Source organism: Oculina patagonica, chromosome 6 (assembly GCF_052425735.1).
Source record: "Oculina patagonica isolate OP01 chromosome 6, crgOcupat, whole genome shotgun sequence".
Lineage (NCBI taxonomy): Eukaryota > Metazoa > Cnidaria > Anthozoa > Scleractinia > Oculinidae > Oculina > Oculina patagonica.
Window position 1 is genome coordinate 20374109 of NC_135763.1, and position 18045 is coordinate 20392153.

The 18045-nt window shown below is 37.8% G+C and overlaps 1 protein-coding gene across 3 annotated transcripts in view; it reads left to right on the forward strand.

Moving 5' to 3' along the window:
- LOC144655983 (uncharacterized) overlaps window positions 1–18045 on the forward strand; it is a 63064-nt gene that overhangs the window by 34509 nt on the left and 10510 nt on the right. For all 3 annotated transcript variants that reach the window (XM_078516184.1, XM_078516185.1, XM_078516186.1), the window contains exons 23-41: window positions 4127–4380; window positions 5750–5852; window positions 6213–6329; window positions 6741–7027; window positions 7317–7413; window positions 8039–8117; window positions 8632–8919; window positions 9669–9931; window positions 10926–11099; window positions 11490–11612; window positions 13077–13320; window positions 13821–13963; window positions 14531–14779; window positions 14908–15185; window positions 15484–15589; window positions 15713–16054; window positions 16268–16303; window positions 17456–17579; window positions 17922–17993. In XM_078516184.1, coding sequence (XP_078372310.1) covers window positions 4127–4380; window positions 5750–5852; window positions 6213–6329; window positions 6741–7027; window positions 7317–7413; window positions 8039–8117; window positions 8632–8919; window positions 9669–9931; window positions 10926–11099; window positions 11490–11612; window positions 13077–13320; window positions 13821–13963; window positions 14531–14779; window positions 14908–15185; window positions 15484–15589; window positions 15713–16054; window positions 16268–16303; window positions 17456–17579; window positions 17922–17993 — 3379 coding nt within the window. The remainder of the gene's footprint in view (window positions 1–4126; window positions 4381–5749; window positions 5853–6212; window positions 6330–6740; window positions 7028–7316; window positions 7414–8038; window positions 8118–8631; window positions 8920–9668; window positions 9932–10925; window positions 11100–11489; window positions 11613–13076; window positions 13321–13820; window positions 13964–14530; window positions 14780–14907; window positions 15186–15483; window positions 15590–15712; window positions 16055–16267; window positions 16304–17455; window positions 17580–17921; window positions 17994–18045) is intronic.

Genomic DNA, 18045 nt, shown 5'->3' on the forward strand with positions numbered 1-18045 from the left:
TTCAAACTGACCAAGTTATTTGGCATTGACGATTTTTCAGTTGCAAAGGAGCTTGGGAAGGTTTTTATTATAATTATATATTGTTTTTATAATTATTATAAATATTATTATTATTTTTATTATTAGTAATTGGACTGAGTGGAGTACAATTCAGGGAGTAATCGGGCAAGTAATTTCAAAATCGGCCGAGCGCGCAGCGCGAGGACGATTTGAAATTACGAGCGAGATTACTCTTTGAATTGTACGACACGAGGTCCAATTACTAATTAATCGTATCAATAACAAAATTCGAGGTTAGGAAGTCTTTGAGAATCTTTTTTAGTGTGAAAAAGTCAATTGTAAATTCAATTTATTTATGGTCTATTCGAGTACAGACGCTTAGATGACGTCACGCGGTGGTGTGACTCGCGCCCGTGATCAAAGTTTATATATATTGTTTTTATAATTATTAGTATTATTATTATTATTATTATTATTATTATTATTATTATTATTATTATTATTATTATTATTGTTATTATTATTATTATTACAAGTGAAACCGGTAAAAACAATATATAATTATATATTCCATAGAAAACAGGAAAATGTGAAAAGGTTAAAAAAATAGATTAGTGTGTATCAATCTGCAGCTTACTTTTATAAGTAAATGCCTACATTGTGCGGTTCCAGAAAATTCCATACTCGCCCCAAGGATGGTCAATGGAAATTCCGAAGGGGGGGAAGGCGCAATAGCCCAAATTTGTAAAAGAAAGTATGAAGCTAAACTGAAAGTTCCAGGGGGTCGGAAGGGTCCATCCTTGGGGTAGGTATGGATATTTTTGGAACCACACATTATAATTAAACTGCCATTAAGGTCGGGACACACTAGGCGACACGTCGCTGCAACACGTCGCGGCGACAGTCGCCTCGTGTGACATGCGACAACTATGTCGCTGCAACAGAATTTTGTCGCTGCGACGTGTCGCACGAATTCAAACTGGTTTGAATTTGTGCGACACGTCGCAGCGACAAAATAAGCGATAGCAGCGTTGTCGCAGCGTGTGTACACGTCTGCGACAAATCGCTGTGACAAGTCACTGCGACAAAATATGAATTAACCAATGAGAGCGCGTCGTGTATTTTCGCCATATTGAATATGGAATACTAGTTTGCATTCCCACTCTTCCAAATTCGCTGTTTGTGCACCAAACAAACACCTTGTTGCAGCGACTTAGTTGTAAGCAGTACACACGGAGCGACTTGTCGCCGCGACCTGTCACTGCGACTTGTCGCATAGTTTGTCCCGACCTTTACACTATTGAAGACACTTTAGCCTGTGCTAGAGTAAATTTATGGTCTGCAATAATAATTTCGTAAATTCTCTGTAATTTTATTATTTTTATTGAAACAAAGGAGCAATTGTAGAATACCCCGCCATTATTCGTCTGCTCCCGTGGTCCACAGTCCGCAGTGAAATTTTGTTGTTAAGTTATATTTCACTCATAACGCAGTCCGCAGTCATGTAGTCCATTGATCAAAATTGGATTTAATTGTTATAATCGCCTGCCACCGCGGTCCACAGTCCCGTAGTGTTTTATTTGAAAATAATACAAAGTCTGCTAATCGACTGCCACCGTGGCCCGTAGCCCCGTAGTCGATTCTAAGAAATGCTAGAAATGCGTGACTACGGACAGCGGTGGCAGGCAATCTAAACAGCAAACTTTTTGTGTCGGACCGTGGACCGTGGACTGCGGTGACATTAAAATCAGTTCAGCATGAAATTTTGATACTTGTATGGTGACTGCGGTGGCAGTCATTTCAGTTATGCAAAAAAGTGCCGGGGTATTCTACAATCATGCCAAAACAAAATAGTTTTGTCATGAATCCAGAATGGTTTCAAAACTTACATGTAATAAAGTGTCAGTATTCACATGTAGCCTGATACACGTGACTGATGACGTCATAACAATGGGATTAAGTAAAAACTACTTCACATATAAGTATCTACCAACATGTAATTTCTTGTTACCTCGCATATAATGCAACGCCAGATACGCACTTGTACCCAGACTCCCATTTTTTGAAAATTGTGCATAGCTCCCTTAATTTTGATATTTTGTTCGGTAACTGGGCAGTCCGAAATGCCTCACACGAATGTGCTTCAAACTGCAATGACTGCTTTTTTAGTAATAAACTATTTTCGTCACAGTGAGCAAAAACGAACTTCTGAGCAAAGTCACGTGACTAATGACGTCATTAACCTACGACTTATACAAGAAGTAGTTTATGGTAAGAGTTATTTCTATACGACGTACTACTCCTGCTGACTTCAAACTGACCAAGTTATTTGGCATTGACGATTTTTCAGTTGCAGAGGATTTTGGGAAGGTTTTTATTATAATTATATATTGTTTTTATAATTATTATAAATATTATTATTATTTTTATTATTAGTAATTGGACTGAGTGGAGTACAATTCAGGGAGTAATCGGGCAAGTAATTTCAAAATCGGCCGAGCGCGCAGCGCGAGGACGATTTGAAATTACGAGCGAGATTACTCTTTGAATTGTACGACACGAGGTCCAATTACTAATTAATCGTATCAATAACAAAATTTGAGGTTAGGAAGTCTTTGAGAATCTTTTTTAGTGTGAAAAAGTCAATTGTAAATTCAATTTATTTATGGTCTATTCGAGTACAGACGCTTAGATGACGTCACGCGGTGGTGTGACTCGCGCCCGTGATCAAAGTTTATAGCCCAAATCAGGGTTGTCGGCAAAGTTTTTCAAACTCGCAGGGCCACAACAAAGCAAAAAAGTTCAGCTTAATTACAAAACTACAGTGAGAAATAATACGCCAAGCATCGTTCACCTTTCGAAGCATTTAACTGGGCTAAACAAGCTTGAAGAAGACTGTGAGTTATTCGAAAAATTATCGAAATCTGCATGAAAGTGTTTTACCGATGTTGTACAATTGGAAAACGCCACGGGAAACAAATGAAAGACGGTTGAACGCTTAGGTTAATCGGTTTTACAGTGCAACATGGTTACGTAAACTTGTGAAATGAAAACAACTTAGCTTACCGGTAGCGGCATTGCTCACACTGAAGTGTACTGCAGTCTTGTGTTATTGTATAAAACAAATAGATTCCATTTTGCCGTGGGTCTGTTCAGTTATAGATCACAGAAGACGTCAAAATGTGGCATGAACATCAGTGACCCACTCGCCTAGCGGCTCGTTGGCCACTTTTTTCGTTCATACCACATTTTGACGTCAGCTGTGATCTATAACTGAACAGACGAACGGCAAAATGGAATCTATTTGTTAATTATACAATAACCGAGTTACTGCGCGCGTTGTGATTGGTTAATGCCTGTTATCTGATAGAGTACAGACGCATAGATGACGTCACTGCGTGGTGTGACTCGCGCGCATGATCAGAGTTCATAGTCCAAATCAGTGTTGTCGGCAAAGTTTTTTAAAACTCGCGGGCCATAACAAAACAAAAAAGTTCAGTCTGATTATAAATTTACAGTTAAAAACAGTCCGCAAAGTATCGTTTACCTTTCAAAATATTTAACTGGGCTAAACAACTTTGAAGTAGACAGTGAATAATTCGAGAAATTATCGAAATCCGTAAGAGTTTCCGATGTTGATCATGACCAGTTGGACAATGCCACGGCAAATCCATGAATGGCGGTTAAACGCTATGTTTAAAGTTTACTGATTTACACATTTTTCCAAAATGTGGTAAGAACATCTGTGACCCACTCGCCTAGCGGATCGTGGGCCACTTTTTTGTTCGTACCACATTTTGACGTCATCTGTGATCTATAGCTAAACAGACGCGCGGCAAAATGAAATCTATTTGTCAAGTATACCATGAAAAATGTGGTCGATTTGTTTTGTATAATTAGATATCCATAATTGGACACCTACGCCATTCGTTCGTCAATAACATGCACTAAGATCATTTTTTGCTGTATTCCTACTCTTTGTAGGAAAAACATGTAATGTTTTCGAACAGCAGTGCACCGCTGATTTTGAAATTACTCGCCCGATTACTCCCTGAATTGTATTCCACTAAGTCCAGTTTCTCTTGCAAACACTCCACCTGATTATAAACTGACTGTCGTTTTGCAGGTAATTATATATTCCTTGAGGCCTCGGACAAGCAGGCAGGTGAAGCAGCTGTTTTGACCAGCAGTACAATACCTGCTAACAAAGCTACATGTGTGCAGTTTTGGTATCACATGAAAGGACAGGAAATCGGCAGCTTGAATATTTTTATCCAGACAAACGAGTCACGTAGTCTTGTTTGGAGTCAAGCTGGCGATAAAGGTGCCAATTGGCTTTTTGGTCAGGTTGGCCACAAAGGCGCTTCTAAAAGCTACAAGGTGTGTTTTCCTCTGTGTAGTTGATTACTTGTAATACATTCTATAATAAACCAGTCATCACATCATTTTGTTGATGGGTTTATACTTGTTATATTATGTATTTAGCTGCAACTCTGGCTCATGCCCGTTTACGACGTCTTGTATCGGTGCCCGTAGCGGAGCACTGTGACCGGGCTGGTAAAAAGACCGAGCAAATGAAGAGACGTAACTTGCTTTAATGGAATGTTACACCAAAGCCACCTGATTAATTCAAAGATAGTTAGGCCACCTAAGAAAAGGTTCGAAAACCTATGAGACACCAGCCTGAATTTCAGACGTCCCTCTCTGTTCGCCTGCTTTCGAGAAGGGACTTCTGAAAAATTGGCCACTTATGCCGTCCGGTGACGTCACTACACTTTGGTTTAATTCACCATGCGGAAAGTTTCTGTCGAGGCCATAACTTTGTGAAAGAAAAGTCGCTTCAATAAAGGAATAGAGGGTATAAAATTGTTTTAATAGGAAACTGTTGAAAACCTGCATGAAAAAGATGAGATTTTAATCAAGGGCAGGCTCTATTCTTTACGGAACCGATTTAATCTGAACTGATTTTCTTTATCTAGAGATCAAAAGATAATATGTTTCGCAGCGGACAAAGACACTCCTGAGTATTTTAATTTAGACGGTTACCGAGACATCAAGAAACGGAATTCAGTACAAGAATATCCCACTTGACTGTGGACACTGAGTTCAGAAATCACAATGGCTCGTCGAGGCTGCAGGATATACGTTGAGCGGCTTTGTTGTCAAAACAAGAATGCCTAATTTGGCAAAACACTGCATGTTGAAGCGACGAATGTAGCTTACTTAAAACCTACCGATTTACCATATATTGATCCTGTATCCGTAGATAAACTAAAATAGTAATAAACGCAAGGTAAATGACTAGTAGATTAATTCCCGGGAAGGTGAACTCTTTCGAGCTCTTTGCAAACGTTTTCAAATAACAATCCTCACGCGTTCAAATTAAGTCATAATTACACATAATTATGCAAATAGTTTTTAAATCAACCAATAAAAATCACTACATGCACCCGGTTTTCGGGCAGTGACGTCACCGGACGGCACAACCAGCTGTTTTTTTTAGACGTTCGACTTCTCGGGAGAGGCGACCAGAGTGGGACCTCTGAAATTCAGGCTAATAAGACACTCTTTAAAGAGAAAACAATTACCAGCAGGATCGAAGCCCAGAAATAACCCTTGGAACTGTGCCGAGATGCAGGTACCCCCCAAAAAAGTTGAACAAGTTTTTTTTGTCTACATCAAAACTAGATGAGCATTTTGGTAACAATTTTACTTATAATTACTTTGTTACTGTTACAATTATTTCTAGGTTGTTCTAGAGGGTGTTGTTGGGAATGGTGTTCATGGAGACATAGCTGTTGATGACTTTTCTTTATTAGACGGAGAGGAATGCCAAACCATATTTGGAAATGGTCAGTTCGATTCACTTAATTCTGTTTTAGGTTTCATTTTGGCGAGAGTGAATTAAAAAGATTTTAATGTCCTAAAATCTTGCCAAGCCTGCGCGAACAAGATGACATGTAACAATTATTCTTTAAAATCGAAGTGAATAGCGGTAGATTAGCCCGACATAGCGAACCAATCATATTGCTTGAAATACCAAGATCACTGAGTGAGAATAAGCCATCAAACCGTAGGCGGCCCGATTGCGTCACTTGCGTCGCGTGCGATACAGGGAATTCTCTTTTACAATCATTTCCTTATTTGTTTAGTGCAAGCCAGGATGCAGGTCTCCCAATTTTGACTGTGTAAGGTTTCTTGGTCCATTATAGAACATTCCGGATGCCTGTTTGAACTAGATCATTGTACTTGGGAGTCCAGCGGCACATGGCGGATGAGCAAGATTTTTCCATTGAGATTCTTAAGAAAAGATTGGCAAAATTCTCTCGGTAAGTACCTTCATTATTGTCTCATCGGCACCCTGTCCGAAAGAACTGAATAGCACCATCTGATTGACTAAACAAGCAGTCCAGGGTTTTTCATCTGGACAGCAGCAGCACTCGGACCGTTTACTTGTTTTTTCTTGTTAGAAAAAAAATAATACAACTGTTAATGACAAAGCTTGTTTTTCTTTGTTTGTTACTTTATTTTTATTTCTGGAACTCACGGTTGGTCGATAACAGTTATTTTGTTTTATTTGAAAAAAGGATAAAAAAACTTACACTAATAATGGAAATAATGGACTTATTGAAAGAAAAAAGTCGGCAAAAATCGCTTTGCATGTTACAAGTTACAATACTTTAATCTCACCTTCAATTTAATTTGGTACAATTTAATCTATTTCCTATTATATTTATTAGGAGGATTTACGTATTTCAAGGGTTGTTCAACTCGAGCCAAGTCTGGTCAAAACAATCTCGTGGCATGTTACGGAAATTTGAAAAGTCATCACATTTCCGCTGGGGCGGGATGGAAGTGCTTACAATTTTGGTATTACCTCGGAAGTATTGGATTCACATCACTTGAAGTTATTTTAATTTCTAATGAGACCAAATGGACAGTGTGGACCTCGACTTCGCATGAAAATAATGTTGGCGTATGGTCTTATGCTCTTTTGCCTATCAATTCCATGTCAAATTCATATCAGGTAAATGAAATGGACTACAAAGCCAAGTAGTCTGAAAGTGCTAAATATTCAGCTTTTCATATTCACTTGCATATCAGTGATGTGTTAAATGTTTCATACATATACGATCAAGATATGTTTTGTGTACAGTATTAATTTGAGACTAGCAGTCGTAGTGAAATTTCAAAATGAAACGTTTCACAACAAACAATGAACAAAAAAGAGATTGCAGTGTTAAAATATAATAGAAGCTTTACAATGTTTCTTATCTATTTAAATAAAAATTAATGAAACAAGTTCTCGTCATCAGGTTCTCTTCGAAGTATGGAAATCGTCATGGCGGGCGATCATTGCTTTGGATGACATAGTTTTTTTAACTGACAGTTGTCAAACAATTCCCTGGCAAGGTAAGAAGGCAGGCTATAAAATGATCCAACTTAAATCAGTGGGGATTACCATATTTCTAGGCTACGATTTTACATAATTTATGTTTTTACCATATAACAGGATACTTATATCGAATCGCACATGTTTGGTACGCTTAGGCGGAATACACAGGCGAATGTCGTCACTCCATGGTTCGGGAGGAGAGCAGGGCCAAAAACCCATGTCGAAACCAAAACAGGCCTAATAAATGATCCTCGCAGTGAAATTGCAGTTATAGAAATTGCAAAGAAGGAAGCCTGAAAACTTTTTTGGTGAAATTATCGAAAAACTTTTCTTTCATTTTGACTTCATATCTATGCGCAGGTAAATATATATTTTTTCATATATTTCACGTCATTCAATTCTTTCACGGGAAAATAAGAAATCACAATTGACCTTGCTTCGGATGTGTGGAATCATAGCTCAGTAGGTAGAGCATCGATCGCACCGGTTTCGCGGAGGTCACGGCGCCAAATCCCGTTGAAGCCCTGAACTTTTTCATGCTTCTTTATTGCAATTCCTTTATTTCAATTTCACGCGAGGATCATTTCCTTACTTTAAACTTGATGTATACTTATCAGAGCTTGTCTTTTTACCGTTTTTTAGATAAAAGTGAGGACTACGGTAAAAACCCTTTGGATGCTGACTATTTCTGGAAACTTGATGGAACAGACAAGGGTGTGAGGTATAGGAGAAATCATGAATTGGTATATTGTAGAACATCTTTTTCTTGATGATTGTTGCTAAAGTGAATAGCGTAAAATACATAAATATTCGATAAGAGATATTGCGGCTACGGTTGAATGAGTGAACAATTCAGTTTAGATGGAAACCCTCTATGATGTAATCACTATTTAAGTAGAACCATATTAAAAACCCGTGGTTGTTGTAGCGAAAACCAGCTACCTCTACCTCCAAAGAAGTGATCTAGTACAGTGTAATATCTTCATCTTCTAAATGTTTCATAATTAGCTATTATTTATTTATTCAAAAATACATTATGTACGTGTAATTATAAGAACTAGAAAGAGTAGCCACAAGCAAGGTTTAGAAAAGATTTCGCGTTGTGCAGTGATTGCTATTTTTTGCAATGTGAGCTTTTAAGCTCATTTAAAAATATGACTGTGCTACTTTATTTGATCAAAGATGTAATTAAAAGACTCACACTAATGACATGATATTTTGCTTTACTCTTGAAGGCTACAAGGATCGGCTGTCTACAAAACTGAAGATGGACTTACATCTCTTTACCTTGACGGCAAGGCGGCATATGCTGAGATTCCAGCAATTAATATACGCAAACGCAGTTTTTCCATATCTATCCGGTTAAAAATCCATGACGTGAACGCTTTAGGACACATTTTATCTGACTGGTCATGGCCTTTTCAGTTTAGACTGTATATATATCGCCGCAAGGTACAGGCAGTTTTGAGACGAAGTGGACTCCCGCCAAATGTCCAGTTTTTACTTCAGATGTACAGTGACCAGTAAGTAATCGAGGCTTTAATTATTTTAAGTCAACATAATGACTAACTTACATGAGTACTTCCAGGAAACTTCTCTTGGAAGTTTTCTGTACAGGAAGAACCAATATTAATTAGATGGGTTTATCATAAGCATCGAGAGGCAGATTACAAAAACCTGCGCGAGTAATATGGTTGGGAGAGATCCTTTAACTTCTAGGAACCTAATCTTGGAAGTTTTCTGTACAGAAAGAACCAGTTTAAATTAGATGGGTTTATCATAAGCATCGAGTGGCAGATTACAAAAACCCGCGCGAATATTATGGTTGGGAGAGAACCTTTAACTTCCAGAAACTAATCTTGGAGGTTTTCTGTACAGGAAGAACCAGTTTAAATTAGATGGGTTTATAATAAGCATCGAGAGGCAGATTACAAAAAACTGCGCGAGTAATTTGTCATTTACGTGAATGTTACAAATGCCCCATAAACATAATGAAACTTAACTAAAAGAAAAGGCGGGGTTCCCACTAAGGTCGCTTCGTATGACGCTAAGTGGCTGGTGTGCCTCCACGGATTAAGTCCAGCATCGCTAAATAAAAGAAGGATAAGGTAGGTAAAAACGGAACTGAATTGTTGGAAATTGTTTTTTTTTCTAAAAAAAACACAATAAAAAAAATCCAATGAGAAAATGCGATAGCTTTACGCGTATGTTGCAAACACATACGCCCTAAGTGTGCGAGCTGAAGTTAAAAGTTTGTTTATTGTTATCACAGAAACATTAAAGCAAATGTTTGGACACATGTAGTGTTTACCTGGAATCGCAAAACCTTGAAAGGAAAACTTTACTTCAATGGGATAAAAGTTGGAGACACGCCTTCCAGTTATACAGGACAAGATATTGATCTTAACCTGACCAATCACACAGTGTATGAAATCGGCTTTAAGAAAGACACGGGGGAAGTACTACAAGGCTCCTTGAGGGATTTAGTGGTGGTTTTGCGTACGCTTTCTCCAGGAGATGTTTCTAAATTGTACAGTAAGTTCAAATTAAATCTTCCCCTTCGTTGTTTGTTAACATTCGCTTCTTAGTCCTGATCACTCGCGGTATTTTCCGTTTCCAGTGACTAGGGTAAAGTAGTAGAAGTGTAGAACTCACGTTTACGTTTTAAAGGGTTAAGCATGACCGACTTGTAATTGATACTTTTTGTTGGCCATCGCAGCTATTTACGAAGCAATAACACCTGTATGAAAAATTCGAAAGCCATCATACCCCGATTACCTCAATACTAATTATGAGATTACAAAATGCAGAGGTAAAACAAATCACCGAAACCAATTGCAAAATAGAATAAATGAAAATAGTTGCTTAAGACCAAAATGTTTCCCTTGAATTTAAATTTGGCTGACAAATAACTTCAATTAAGCTATCCTTAAAGAAAATGTATTCCATTTTATTGTGGATGTTCAGTTGTATACAGCTGTTATGGGAAAGCTAATGTTGTCGGAAAAAAGCACAAAATTTTAATCGACAAGACCGAAAAGTGGTCCGAGTCAGAGCTTCTGCACGTACTGAATACTAACGAGATATAACGACACGAAGAAAGTGTGTGTACGTTTCTTTTCTCTTCAGTCATGTGAAAACAAGGTACTTTTAGCTACGTTGAATTTTCAAAACAATTTTCAAAACTCAAAGACTTACGACAGCAAAAGTAAAGCTACAGAAAAAGGCCTCCTGATAGGAAAAGAAATTCTTCACGTTCCAAAGTACAAACTTGTAAATTTCCTCTCGGCCAATATGGAAAATTCAATTAAATAACCAGACCACCTTTCAGTCTTGTCGCGCGCACTTTTGTGCTTTTTCCGACAAACGTTCTCGAAACAGCTGTATATAGTAATACAGAAAAAAGTGACCAGCGTGTACAGTCAGTTGCTGATGTTCTTACCGCGTTTTCACGTCCTTTAAGCAACTGAGCATTAACCAGAGCAACATGGAACTAGAACTAAGATTTATTTCTTCTACCTTATGTTAGGACCAACTCGAGCGTTATGTCCGATGCGAAGAACAACTAATGGGAATTGCTGCGCTTTCCCTTTCGTTTACCAAAAGAAGGAACGTAATGCATGTACTAGTGCAGACAGGGAGGACTTGTGGTGTCAAACGTCTTCCATCAACGAACAAGGTCAAATGTCAGGCTTCTGTGATCGTAAGTGGTGGCGTTTAAACATTCCTGCTCTTCCCATTCCTTTGTAAGACAAGTCTTAGTACCTCCATTACTCCATGCAACCATCCCTCTATACTTTCATACCTCTGTGCTTTTATTTCTTTATTTCTTCATTCCTCCATGCTATCATCCCTCCATCCATACATCCAGTTATCCATTCTTCTATTCTTCCACTGTTTTATTCTTCCATTCCTGTCTGATTTTTAAGTCTTTCGTTTCTTCGTATCATTCCTATTTCCTTCATCTAAATATTCTTTTATTTATTGTGCCATTCTCTTAGTTTCCTGGGCCTCTTCGGCCGAAAACTAATTATTCGCTATGAACTAACTGTAATTTTACATTGTACTTTTTATTATATTATTTTCTTTGAAGTAAACTACGGTTGTTTCGAGTTTCGTGAAGGTGTTTGCGGATGGGTTAATTCCAAGAGAGGGTCTAGACAGTGGAAGCCAACAACGAAGCAAGAAATGGAAAGCTTATCCTATTTAAAGCCAGGTTACGTATATTGACAAAGTATTCATACCCTAAGTTAAGTATGGTATGAATTGTTATTATATTTGGTAGTAATACTGCAAGAACCATTAATTAATTTCAGCATAATCAAAAATATCACAAATCCTTTATGGCGACTGAGAAGTAGGTTTGGTAAGGTGCACGTGGAAAACATTCAAGTCAATTTTTATTACCAAACACGAAGTACAACCCATGCTACATTGTTCATGATGCAGAACAAATATTGTTCATTATTATTCAACAAATACGCACGCTGCCTAAATATGGTCAAAATGTTAACGATATCTGTCATCCGTACATAACAGATATCCTGCGATATACGTAGGTTGCGAAGATTCGTACGAAGTCTTGTAAAGCACTGCATAATTACAGTTTTTCTATCTGCAAAATGTGTTTCGTTGACAATTTGTTGAATAATAAAACAATTATCCTGCTCAACCTTGCGGAATATCGTCTGCTTTTAGCCAACTCGAGCTACGGCCTCGTCAGCTAAGTATCAGGCGGTATTCCGCGCGATTTCGCAGGATAATTGTTAATGAATCTAACTAAGAGCGATCTATTGTAGATCATTAACAGATGTCGTTCAATGTTCGTCGTAGGTTTTTTGGTCAGAGATGGAATGTTACAGCTACTCTTAGAATTCCAAAAATACCCCCCCCCCCCCCCCATCCCCTCCGCCCCCTTTGTAAATAAGCTCCCGCATCTCAGTTGCAAAAATCCTTGAAGTAAATTTTCAGGTTAGAAGCCCCCTATTGTGAAGCTTGATTTGTTATTTCGTCTTGAGAGTGCGCTCAGGGATCTTTTATGTTATTTAGCAACTGCAGTATTTGTTTTGGGCTTCATATCGTTGTTTAGATAATTCTACCATATGGCATTTTTATGCACCTGCAAATGCTTCCGACGCACCGTCCTTAAATTTGCCGCACCTTCTATTGCCCTTTCCCAAGCATTAGCCCACCTCAAAGGGAAGTTGAGCAATATAAACCTAAGCCTTATTAATTGTTTTCGGAACCTATGGTATTTATACACTTTTGGCCACGCATTTTACTACAAAAATGAGACTTTTTACCAAGGAAATAAAATATTTTGTGCAGGCTACCCCGCAATTAATTTTTTCGGATAGTGTCACATCGGTTTAGTAAGCGGGCAATGGACATATTTATGTTCCTTGCTATATTGTTTAGAAAACTTGTAGTTGAGTGGCAACTGGAAACTGAGATGCTTAGACGACTAACGGCATCTTTGTCTGTCGTTTATGTATACAACAACTACGACGACGACAACAACCATTTTATGTTGTCAGAAAAAAAAAAAACGATAGAACGGTTTACAGTACAAGAAATATTACAACATCAGTCAATTGTGATGTAGTTTTTACTATCATAAACCTTCCTGTTGGTATAGCCGGTAAAATCTCTTCAGAAATGAATCAATCTTTTCTTATAGGCTTCACGAAGGAAAGCAATTACCAACTGAATTTTCCTGGAAATCACCGTGGCTATGTGAACATAACTGATATGCCAGATCTCTCCGCTTTCACGCTCTGCTTCTGGATGAAGTCGTCCGACAGAACCAGTGCAGGTACTCCCATATGGTACAGAGTGCGCTATGAAAATCCAGGGAGATACGTCACTGCTATTGCACTCCTTGACTACAGAGGATTCTATGTGTACATTGGGGAGACAACATCGTAAGTGTCTGTCTAAGAACAGTCAGATATTACCATTATTATGTACGGCTAAAGTTTGTTTAGATACAACGTTGTTAATGGCTAATAGTCGAATCAAATTTTCCTGTAATGGGCATTTTGAGCTATTGTAATGTCCGGCTGGCTGGCAAAACGCAAGTAAAAGGGTGACAGGGCTGTGAAATAATCTTGTTATAAACTCTCATATGCTTCGACTGTAAAAGAAGAATATCGCCCTTTGTCTTACTTGCACGAAGCTCTCTTCGCTCAAGCCGTACCAATAAAACCTTGGACAATTTTCATTCAGTAAGGGTCTCGTTTCAGTTAATAAAAAGTTAGCATTACAGTATTGTTACTTGTTAGTCGTGATTAATTTGGGATGTTTCCCCGCAGTTCCATGTGTGACTACAGCGTAGAAGTAGTCCGTATGCCTTACGGTAGGAAATTTTCTTGTTAATTCTCTTCAGGACACCTTACGCTAACTTTCAAATTTATTCTGATAGGTCAAAGACCAGCGTCGTAGCAAATGACGGCAAATGGCATCATATTTGTTTGGTGTGGACGTCTAGAGGTGGAAAAGTCAATTTTTATTATGACAAGACTAAACTTTCCGGAAGTAGATTTTCTGACGGAGAAAAAATCCCTGGTAAGGATTTAGTTAACATTTTTTTTAAAACAAAAAAAAACATTTATCATATCTGAAAATTGAAACTATCGAAGCAACACGATTGTGATTCTCAATTATAGGAAAAAGCCAAGGAATTAATAGCCAAAGAAACGATAAAAAATATTGAAAAAGCACCATAACTTGAGTTTGTTGTGTGCTTTCGTTAGCTAAAAGATATGCTAGCAAATCGTTTATTTCTCTTTGACCGATTACGAAGCCGTTATGTATCTTTGGATTCAGTGCTGTATATACGGGACATTGATTAAAACTTTTGACTTTTTTCCCCGGTTGTTAAAAGCAGGAATAAGTGAATCACTCTTCTTTGGCGTAACTACGCCTTCTAGAACTTAAAATAAGTAGCAAACAACGGTTTCATCAAAGATCAATTATATAAGATTATTCGGCTTAATTGGCTTTCGTGTCACCCAGCATAGAGCCTAAAGTACTTAAGGCGGTTAAAAGCCTTACTTCAACTTCAAATGTTGAGTTTGCTGTTGAAGTTGAAGTAGATAAAATAACTTTTAATGTGACGTATTGTTTCAACAGGAAAAGGTGAATTTATCGTGGGACTTACAAAAGATCAGGCAAGATTAGACAACAAAGCTGGGGAGTTTATTGGTTCTATCAGCGCTGTAAACATGTTTAACATGGCTCTTGACAGTAGCGTTATAACGTGGATGTCACACGGCTGTGGTGAGAATCTTGCAAATGCCATATTACCATGGTCACAGTTTGTTTCTAGTTTTGTTGGAGATGTCAATATTCAAAGACCAGCCCTGTGTACAGACAGCGCAGGTGGGTACAAAAGGCAATGTTTGAAGAACACTAGTTACAAAGGAAGAGCTGTAATATCACAACACTTATATAGCTTTAAATATGCCTCTGTAACACTGTGCTCCACTTGCTTCCCTTTTTTAATTAAGGTTCCCGCTTCATTGTGTCTGCCAACAAATCGTCCCAATCTTTTCAACCATCTGTGTTCGAAAGTCCACTGTACGAGCGTTACTATGAAGGGCACAGTGTCTGTGTACGATTCAGATATATCATGTATGGCTATGGGAGACGGGCTCTTCGTCTATACCAACAATTAGATTTAATGAACCGGACGAGGAGGTTAATGTGGGCAGCAAATGAATCCAACAATACTGAAGGGACATGGAAATATGGCAGAGTATCTCTGCCGAGTGTAACTAAACACAGGGTGAGTAAAATACCATAACTTGTTTAACAGTCTTCTCTTACGCTTGTTTTCAAATGCTATTTTATGTAAAATGCCGCCCATCTTCCAAGCTGATGTGTCAAAGTTAGTAATTAAGTCGATGTCAGACTGTATGTTGTTACTCTGGTTTCTGAAAAAGTCAGGTGGACTACCTAAAATGAGTATTACGATTCGGTATCGATTAAGGTAAAATTAAAAGTAACTTCAAACAATGACTACTGGTTACAAAAAAATACCAATTACCTTAATATTTTCCCTGTTTTTTGGTTGTTTTTTAAAGGTTTCTTTCGAGGCGGATTTGGGTAATAACCCAGGATACGTGGGCTTTAGAGGTTTGCACGTCATACCCGGATATTGTCATCCAGTTCCTCTCAGAGCAACTGAAGGTATATTCTTTCTATTATACCACTATAGTGACGAAGGACACGATAATCGAAGGTTTAGGGGATCCATTTAATTTTTACTAAATTAAAATATCTTTCGTTGACATAAATCTTATTCTTCTTCAGCCTGTGATAGAAACTTTACTGATCCATCAGGCCTAATTTTTTCCCCACGCCACCCTGGCTACTATCCTCCTCTGACTCGTTGTCTTTGGATGATCAAGGTTCCCCCGGAAAACACGGTTAAACTGCGCTTCTTGGAATTTCAATTGGAAGATCACCCTTCTTGTTTTAACGACTACATAGAAGTATATAACAGCGGCAAGACAAAGACATTTGTGGGAAGATATTGCGGCGAAAGATTTCCAGAATTTATTCAATCATCTTCAAATGTGATGGAAATAAACTTCGTCAGCAACGAAAAAGTATCAAGGGCTGGACTGAAACTACACTATACCGCGGAAAAAGGTAAGTGACTAAAGTTCACGCTAAATCACTCAGTCGATAAATTTCTCCTTAGTGCTCTCCCAACACCTTGCCTTTGTTTATTTAATATATAGCAATTAACATACTTACACATTTTGCATTACATAAATACATAATATTATGACGTTATTATACCGCCATGTTTCAGTAATAAATAAATATAGTATTGAATTAAGTTCATTTATCTTCTTTCAGCTACCAATGGCAAAATAAACTGCGTCCAATCTGAAGGTAGGATTGACACGTTTGCGATGATGTTGTCGGCGTAACCTAATGCTCATGATTTGCGTGGTTCATCTATCTCAAACAATTTAGCTTTATAGTCAATAATAAGTGCAATAACAAAAACTCCATCGGCTGCCAGGATATCACAACTTTAAATACATTTTCTTTTTGTTTTTGTGGATTTACTTCGCACGTATAATATATTGTTGCGAAGCTTTTATTATATATATGTCCTTTAATTTTGTTTTTTGGTGGGGAATAGCATTTGATTTTAGATGATTTTTTATTTTTGTGCGATAATGGCTTGATAAAAAGCGATTTTATATATTAGCTAAAATGGTTTTATATACTCGTTAAAACAGTGGCTGTGATATGTCCATTTGTTCTCGGAGCGATTCCTGGTATATCCTTCTTGATGATTCTTCCGAAACAATGTTTTTGTACGCACCGCAACAGTGGCTTTTCGTTGAAACAAGTACTTTCGTCAAGATTCTGCTAAGTCTCACTTTCAGGTCAAAAATATTACTTTCGCGGCAAAAACGGATAAGAATTATCATGCTGATCTTAATTACGTGGATGTTAACAAATATGATTTAAATAATTCGAAGATTATTTAACAAAAGCCTATAAAAAGTACAGATAATAGCTTAGTGAGCTCACTAAGGGAATAGTTTTCGGTATACAGTGATAAAGAAAAAAACACGCATGTCTGCACTCAGGAAGCCTGTCATTCTCGTCAGGGGCACAGTGACAGACCAGTTAGAGAGTTCATGCATGATTATGACGACGAGCGTAGGGTTAAAGCGCGCACGGGAGACGTTAGATTAATCTTGGTATCCGTTCTGTTCTGTAACGAACAGTTCAACGAAATTAAAAACCAACCCAGGGTGAATCTCTCTAACCACGTTTCAAACTACGGTACCACAGCTGGCCCTACGTGCTGGACCGCGAATACAGAAATGAAATAAAAGCAGTAAGTGTTTCAAGACGTTTCAGATGATTCAAAGGGCGAGGTGTTTACTTAGTCGAAGTGTTATTGTCGAGCGAAATTCTATTGGTCAGGATGTTTGACTGAATCGGGTTAGCAGCGATAATGAGATGCAGTTCAACGTTGTTTTAACGTTCAACTTAACGTATTGTGAATTTCTCTTGATAAAGGTTGTCCTTCCAGCTGTGAGTGTAATTTTATTTCACCAAAACATCGTGAAATGGTGATTACAGTAAAGACAGGAAGAGAACTGACAGCAATACCAGGAAACATTCCGTCTAATGCTGCCGTAATGTAAGCCAGTTATCTACTATTAGTCTACATCTGATATCTTTACAGGGGCGGTGTTTTTGTTTATGAGTAATAACAAGACAACTTTAAGAGTATTTAATGCAGTCTTCTCAGAAGAATAATCGAAATGGAAATGTAAGGTAAACATAATCCTTTTAGAGATTAACATTAACACAGGGTATCATTTCGTTGAAAAATTGCCTGTTCCATAATTTTGTTCTGGCATTTTAATATCTGCTAAAGGGATCCAATTATTGCACATTTCTCTCATTTGGGAACCTTTATATATCTTAGATTACGCTTTTGTTAACGAACTCGTTTTCATACCTGCTTGTATTTCGACAGACTTTTTCAAAGGAATAAAATTTCGTATCTACCCAAGAAAGTCTTGCCTGATTTATCGATGTTGAAGTATTTGTAAGTATATGATCCGGCAACCCATTAACAACCTTCCGTGCAACCTTCCAAT